The sequence below is a fragment of the Leuciscus leuciscus genome (assembly GCF_965113295.1).
Source record: "Leuciscus leuciscus genome assembly, chromosome: 23".
Classification (NCBI taxonomy): Eukaryota; Metazoa; Chordata; class Actinopteri; order Cypriniformes; family Leuciscidae; genus Leuciscus; species Leuciscus leuciscus.
In genome coordinates, this window is record NC_138747.1 from 31,445,787 (window position 1) to 31,453,870 (window position 8,084).

General features: G+C 35.7%; 1 protein-coding gene and 1 long non-coding RNA gene across 2 annotated transcripts; both read right to left on the bottom strand.

Moving 5' to 3' along the window:
* Positions 1–1,032: 1,032 nt before the first annotated feature.
* LOC309488364 lies at positions 1,033–4,489 on the bottom strand. Its single transcript, XR_014202084.1, has 3 exons — positions 3,850–4,489; positions 2,616–2,649; positions 1,033–2,370 (listed from the first exon to the last, which is right to left on the bottom strand). It is a non-coding gene; the product is annotated as an uncharacterized lncRNA (long non-coding RNA).
* A 480-nt stretch (positions 4,490–4,969) lies between these two features.
* LOC309487594 (uncharacterized protein) lies at positions 4,970–7,246 on the bottom strand (the record flags this gene model as incomplete). The annotated part of the gene is made up of 4 exons (XM_082155318.1): positions 4,970–6,095; positions 6,214–6,496; positions 6,645–7,119; positions 7,226–7,246. The coding sequence occupies 2 exons, from the start codon at positions 7,244–7,246 to the stop codon at positions 6,784–6,786; spliced, it is 357 nt and encodes a 118-aa protein (XP_082011444.1). The 3' UTR covers positions 4,970–6,095; positions 6,214–6,496; positions 6,645–6,783.
* Positions 7,247–8,084: the final 838 nt, after the last annotated feature.

Here is an 8,084-nt window from a genome sequence, read left to right on the forward strand (position 1 = left end):
AAAGAAAGAAAGAAAGAAGATTAGTTAGAAAGAAAGAAAGAGAGAAAGAAAGAAGATTAGTTAGAAAGAAAGAAAGAAAGAAAAAAGATTAATTAGAAAGAAAGAAAGAAAGAAAGAAAGAAAGAAAGAAAGAAAGAAAGAAAGAAAAAAGATTAATTAGTTAGAAAGAAAGAAAGAAAGAAAGAAAGAAAGAAAGTAAGTAAGAGAGAAAGATTGATTAGTTAGAAAGAAAGAGAGATAGATTAGTTAGAAAGATAGATAGATTAGTTAGAAATAAAGAAAGATAGATTAGTTAGTTAGAAAGATAGATAGATTAGTTAGAAAGAAAGAAAGATAGATAAGTTAGTTAGAAAGATAGATATATTAGTTAGAAAGGAAGAAAGATCGATAAGTTAGTTAGAAAGAAAGAAAGAAAGAAAGATAGATTATTTAGTTAGTTAGAAAGATAGATAGATTAGTAAGAAATAAATAAAGATAGATAAATTAGTTAGAAAGATAGATAGATTAGTAAGAAACAAAGATAGATAAGTTAGTTAGAAAGATAGATAGATTAGTAAGAAAGAAAGATAGATAAATTAGTTAAAAAGATAGATAGATTAGTTAAATTGATTCGTTAGAAAGTATTAGTTAGAAAGAAAGATTAGTTAGAAAGAAAGAAAGAAAGAAAGAAAGATTAGTTAGAAAGAAAGAAAGAAGGATTAGTTAGAAAGAAAGAAAGATTAGTTAGAAAGAAAGATTAGTTAGAAAGAAAGAAAGAAAGAAAGAAAGAAAGAAAGAAAGAAAGAAAGAAAGAGGGAAAGACTGATTAGTTAGAAAGAAAGAGATAGATTAGTTTGAAAGATAGATAGATTAGTAAGAAATAAAGAAAGATAGATTACTTAGTTAGTTAGAAAGATAGACAGATTAGTTAGAAAGAAAGATAGATAAGTTAGTTAGAAAGATAGATAGATTAGTTAGAAAGAAAGAAAGAACGAAAGAAAGAGATTACTTAGTTAGAAAGATAGATATATTAGTTAGAAAGAAAGATACACTGTAAAAAAAAAAACTGTGAAAAAACGGTATTATTCCGGCAGCTGGGGCGCCAGAAAATTACCGTAAAATAACGGCAAAAAACAATCTCGTTAAAATACAGTAATTTTCCATAATTAAATAACAGATTATATCTTTAATATTACATAAAATCTTATGTAATTATTGGGATTTTTAACGTTTAAAAAAAGTCATATACACCTTTAAAACAATTAAATACTGTAAATTTAAGGTTTTATACAATTATTTTATATAATAATGCTGTCTATCTACAGTAATTTTCTTTTAATATAGTTTTTCTGTGTAAAATAACAATGAAATTATGTATAAAAAATGCACACAAGTACATAAATTCAAATACAAATGTTTGTAAATTTACAGTTTTTATTTTTATTTGTACCGATCCAATTTCACAACATCTCTAATTAAGTTCTTAATAATAGCAAATGTACAGTCAATTTCTTTTAAATTAACTAAATGTATGAGTACAGAATACCTGCATATTTACAGTATTAGTAATTGAACAAACACTAAACATCAAGATAAGTGATTGATAGGAAATAGATGCTTAGTATATAATTTAGAACATGTAAATATATCCACAATAAAAAGCAATTACCGTATACCTTTACAGTATAACTTATTTTAACATTTACAATTACATTTTATCCAAAGTGACTAACCAATTAAGATAATAATTAAAGATAATAAAAAGCAACAAGTGCAGTGACAAGTCCCAGTTAGTCACACAGTACACATAGCAAGGTTTTTTTTTTGTTTTTTTTTTACAAAGATATAGTATTATTGGGTGAAGTGTTTATGAAAAAGATGGATCTTTAGCAGTTTCTTGAAAATGTGTTGAGTTGCGCCGGTCATTCCACCACCAGGAAACAGTCCAGGTAAATGTCAGTGAAAGTGGTTTTGTGTCTCTTTGGGATGATGGCACCACAAGGCGCCGTTCACTTGCAGAACACATGCTTCTGGAGGACACATAGATCTGAAGCAGTGAGTTTAGGCATAGGGCTACCTTTAAAGACAACTCTTGCTGCAGCATCTGGATCAGTTGCAGAGGTTTGACTGATACTGGAAGAGCTGCCAGGAGAGCATTACAATAGCCCAGTCTGGATAGAACAAGAGAGTTGTGTAGCTCCGATAGGAAGGGCCTGATCCTCCTAATGATAAGGCAAATCAGCAGGATCACAGCAAGTATGTTTTGGCTGAAAGTTGAACCATAAGCAGTTCTGTCTTGGCAAGGCTGATTTGAAGGTGAAGGTCATTCATCCAGCAAGAATTTTCCATCAGGTAGGCTGAGATGCGAGCAGCAACCGTCAGATCATCTGGCTGGATTAAAAGGTAGAGATATGTGTCATTAAGATATTAGTGATAGGAAAAGTCATGTTTCTAAATGACAGAGCCTAGTTAAAAGAAAGAAAGATGGGTGGAATCTAACACAATCGTAATCTTGCTGTAGCAAATCCAAACCTTGTGCATACTTTTAGTGCAATCATATGGAATCAGAAGACTGTTATGAACATATGGAATCAGAACCATTATGATTTTTATGTTTTAATGAATTCTTCCCATACCTTGTTTGCCATGATCATCTGCTTTCCACGTGACCTGAAATCACACACACACAAGTTATTTTAAAACTCAGTATTAGATTTACACATGTCAGAATATGTTCCATTGGGACAATGCAAAAACTCAACTGACTATGATCTTGAAGCTGAGCTGGAAAGGCCAGCAGTAATATTTTGAGCTGCCATGTGATTTTAGCTAAGTTACATTTATAGAAAGTAACATTAAATGAATATGATTTACTGTGACCTAGACCTAGATACACCTAGGGGTTCATCATGTTGTATTCATATTCTAGTCTTCCTGTTCTAGGCTTTCCTGTATCATCAACAAGTACGTTAAGTTACAGACAGTATTTCGATTTCTTAACGGTCTTAATAAAGTTAGTCATGTTAACTATTACGAAATAAACAAAAGAAACACAGTAGGCCTATTTTTAGTAAAACTGTGGCTATTACAATGGTAAAAAAAAATCAGCTAAAAACGTGTTTACTACAATTTTACTATAATAAAATAAAGTTAAAAAAAAGTTTACAAAAAAAAATAAAAATATTTGAAAAATAAAGTTTTCAGCTTCCAGACATGGTTTCAAAATGTCCCGCCATTTAAGAGATTGGTTTAATGTTACTGACTATCATAACGAAGATTTTATACACAATTATGGACTTTAATATGAATAACAAGTCTACTAAAGATTGTTTTAGGTCTATAAGTTAACAAGTAAGTTAGAGTGGGTTCAACTGATCTTTCTTAACACAGATCGATAATTGAAAAGACCCATGCTGCATTTGTGTTTTGCCCTCGACGCCAGTTATGACTGAACATAATTTAGGGCAGTCATGGCCTAGTGGTTAGGGAGTTGAACTGGTAACCCGAAGGTTGCTGGTTCGATTCCAGAACCGGTGGGAAATGACTGAGGTGCCCTTGAGCAAGGCACCTAACCCCTAATCGCTCCCCGGGCGCCACACAAAGGCTGCCCGCTGCTCTGGGTGTGTGCATCCACGTTTGCAGTGTGTGTGTGTTAACTACTCACTACTCTGCTCCTAATGTGTGTGCATTACCTTGGATGGGTTAAATGCAGAGGTCAAATTCCAAGTATGGGTTACCATACTTGGCCGTCACGTGTCACTTTCACTTTCACTTTCACTTTAAGAATGCTAACGTTAGCATGGAAACAGTCTAACCACTTAACACAAATGTAATATAAAATATCATTTACATGTAGTATTAGACTCTTACCTCAGCCGTTGATCGGTCGGGATGAGGTCTGCTGTGACGAACCAGGCTCACTGAAAAAGGGCGCGTTATTTCCGGACTGACTGACACCAGACTACAACTAATATGTGTTCAGCAGCGCTCCTGCTCAAGGCTGCTTCTGTCGAATACGATTATAGCTCTGAATTCAAATCTCCCGCTTGCCCTTGACACAGATCGACGACAGAGACAGATTTGTAGCTAACCGTTGTGGGCTGGGCGGGACTAAGCAACGAAACGTAATGGTGGATAATTTGAATCTGCGCGCGGCCGCGCGCGCGGGCACACACACACACATTCAAACGCACACAAAGCCACGCAATGTGCAGCAACGCAGATTTGGAAAAACGATTCATAAAAGACATAAAATATAGGCCTAAATGAAATTTACGGGCAAATACAAATGATGATCAAAATGAACATCTATTTGCAAGACAAAATTAAAAGATTATAAATAATTAAATAGGCCTGCCTAATGTGTGGACAAATCTTAAAACTCACTTTAACCCCCACATGCTTAATAATCTTTAAGGAAAACATGTTAAGTGACTGCTGATTTCTGCAGTTATACCTTATTTTCTTTGTTTTCTAATTCCACAGAAATAATCTGTAAAATATTACTTATTTTTTTATGTAAAATTACACATAACCCTATAAAATTACAGATAATTTCCTTTAAAAAACGTTAAATTAATGTAAAACCACAATAAAAGCAATTACCTGTAAATTTAATAGTGGATCTTTAAATTACAACAAATATCTGTAAAATAACAGGTATTCACTGTATAATGACAAAACGGCAAAATTCTGTAAAAAATACAGACAGTTTCCTGTAAATTTACAGTTTTTTTTTACAGTGTAGATAAGTTAGTTAGAAAGATAGATAGATTAGTAAGAAAGATAGATAAGTTAGTTAAAAAGATAGATTAGTTAAGAAAGAAAGATACGTTAGTTAGAAGGATAGATAGATTAGTTAGAAAGATAGAAAGATTAGTTAAAAAGAAAGAAAGATGGATTAGTAAGAAAGAAAGATAGATAAGTTAGTTAGAAAGATAGATAGATTAGTAAGAAAGAAAAATAGATATGTTAGTTAGAAAGATAGATAGATTACAGTTTTTTTGGATTGCTTAAGCACAATTTTCAAAACAGGGCCCGTGTTTTCAAAACACTACACACAATTAGCACAACCACACACCCAATTAGCAAAACACTACAGATCCTTTGCATAATTAAACACTCTTGTAAAAACTATACACTTCTGTTTAAAAACCACACTTTGTTACCATATGAAACACACACGTTTCACATTACTATACTCTGTTTGCACGAGTTACACTCTGCTGTGATAAACCTAAAACACTTTTAGCACTTCTACTTCCCTATGATTAGAGTAGGCTACCATCAACAAAGTACAAATATAATGTAAATTCACCAAACACTACACAAGACCAATGTTGCAGACTGAAGACACTCATTTATTTCTCAACACGCCCAAAATGTTGACATGGAGATTCATAATACTGTAACAAAATGTCACTTTACGTATTGTACTGTAAGTTTACTGTAAAAAAATAAAAATAAAACTAGACATTGTCTCTTCGCCTAGCTGGATCTGGCCAGAGAATTTCATCAACATCGCAGGCAATGTTGTCATTAGCAAGACACCTTGGAAAGAAACGTCTTGAATGACGAATCCATCCTTGCATTGCTGCTACCTCCATCTGGTCACAGGCCTCCTCCATGGCTTGGATGAGGGGTACCTCAGCCTGGAGACGGAGATCATATACCTTCCACCGCCATGCCGAGAAAAACTCTTCTATAGGGTTGAGGAATGGAGAGTATGGTGGAAGATATAGGACGGTGAAATGTGGATGTTGCTGAAACCAGTTCTGAACCAGAGCAGAGCGGTGGAAAGACACATTGTCCCAGACAACAATGTATTGCATATGATCGATTTGATTTGTTGCTGTTATGTTGTGCAATTGGTCCAAGAATGTAAGTATGAGTGCTGTGTTGTAAGGGCCCATATGGGCATGGCGGTGGAGGACCCCATTCTGTGTAATGGCTGCACAGAGTGTTATATTACCCCCACGTTGCCCTGGGACATTGACTATAGCCCTGTGGCCAATGATGTTTCTTCCCCTCCTTCGTGTTCTCGTCAGGTGGAACCCAGCCTCATCTACGTAAATGAACTCATGCTGGATCTCTTCTCCATCCATTCGTAAAACTCTCTGAAGAACAGTGTCAGGCAAAATTGTATAGTTCAGTGTAGATCTAGTATACATATTACAGTACAGTAAAAGATTATGAGACAGTATGCAAGATCACACTGCTAAAGTGAATACATACCTCTGCATAATCATGCCGCAGTCGTTTCACCCTTTCAGAATTGCGCTCGAAAGGCACTCGATAAATTTGCTTCATTTGAATATGGGTTTTTTTTAGGATGCGTGCCAGTGTTGATGTTGAGACCTGATGGATATCGTTGAAAGTGGCGTGGTTATTGACAATGTTAGCTTGGAGCTGATTGAGTGTTATAGCATTGTTGGCCAAAACCATGTTTACTATCTCCCTCTCTTGCTGTTCTGTGAACATAGGAGGCCTTCCCCCTTGTCGTTCCTGACCCTCAATCCTATGTAGAAAAAAAAAAACAGTATACAATAGTACAGTAATTTCACAGGAAAAGGTAACAGAAGTGCTGATAGTGCATAGAATACAGTACTGTAAGCAGTTACTGAAACCGTGCAGATGTTTTTGATATGATGATATTTTTACAATACCTATTTTCCAGTCGAAATGTTCTTATCACACTTGCCACTGTGTATCGGCTTAGATTTGGCTGTACTCGCAGTCCAGCCTCCCTCAGCGTCAGGCCGTGGTTGACAACGTGGTCAACCAGTGTTGCGCGGATCTCATTTGTCAGATTCGGTCCTCTTTGAGCACCTTCTTGTCTTCCTCTTTCTCTTCCTCTACCTCCAGCATGGCCTCCATCTCTTCCTCTTCCTCTGTTGATTCCTCCTCTGTTGATTCCTCTTCCTCCCCTTCCTCGTCCTCGTCCTCCTCGTCCTCGTCCTCCTCGTCCTCGTCCTCGTCCTCGTCCTCGTCCTCGTCCTCCTCCTCGTCCTCCTCCTCGTCCTCCTCCTCGTCCTCCTCGTCCTCCTCCTCCTCCTCCTCCTCCTCCTCCTCCTCCTCCTCCTCCTCCTCCTCCTCCTCCTCGTCCTCCTCGTCCTCCTCGTCCTCCTCCTCCTCCTCGTCCTCCTCGTCCTCCTCCTCGTCCTCCTCCTCCTCGTCCTCCTCCTCCTCGTCCTCCTCCTCCTCCTCCTCCTCCTCCTCCTCCTCCTCCTCCTCCTCCTCGTCTTACTCTTTCTCTGACTCTTTCCATTGTGCTTGAAGACTGATGAACTCACCTGCTGCTTTTTATAGTGCTTATACACCTGATTGGTGTGTCTACAATTAAGCAAACAAGTGTTTGCACACCTGATGACTGTGTTGAACCAATTGGTTGGACGGTGCGGTAATTTGACAGTCAGTGCTTTGGTATTGCAAGGAAGTGACTTCATGATAGATTTTTGTGTGTAATGTATGTTAAGTGTGTTTAGTGTTTTGCAAATCACTGTGTGTAGAGTTTTGCAACAAGTGTGAGGTTGACAATGTGCTTATAGTTGTGCAAATATGGGCTGATGTTTTGCTTCTTGAGTGTAAGGTTTTGCTAATAGTGTACTACTTTTAATTTTAGTGTGTAAGCAATCCAAAAAAACTGTAGTAAGAAAGAAAGAAAAAAGATAGATAAGTTAGTTAGAAAGATATATAGATTAGTTAGAAAGAAATATAAGTTAGTTAGAAAGATAGATTAGTTAGAATGAAAGAAAGATAGATAAGTTAGTTAGAAAGATAGAAAGATTAGTAAGAAAGAAAGAAAGAAAGAAAGAAAGATAGGTTAGTTAGAAAGATAGATTAGTTAGAAAGAAAGAAAGATAGATAAGTTAGTTAGAAAGATAGATAGATTAGTAAGAAAGAAAGAAAGAAAGATAGATCGATAAGTTAGTTAGAAAGATAGATAGATTAGTTAGAAAGAAAGACAGATTGATAAGTTAGATAGATAGATAGATAGATAGATAGATAGATAGATAGATAGATAGATAGAAAACGTTTGAAGATAGATAGATAGATAGATAGATAGATAGATATGGTTTGAAGATAGATAGATAGATAGATAGATA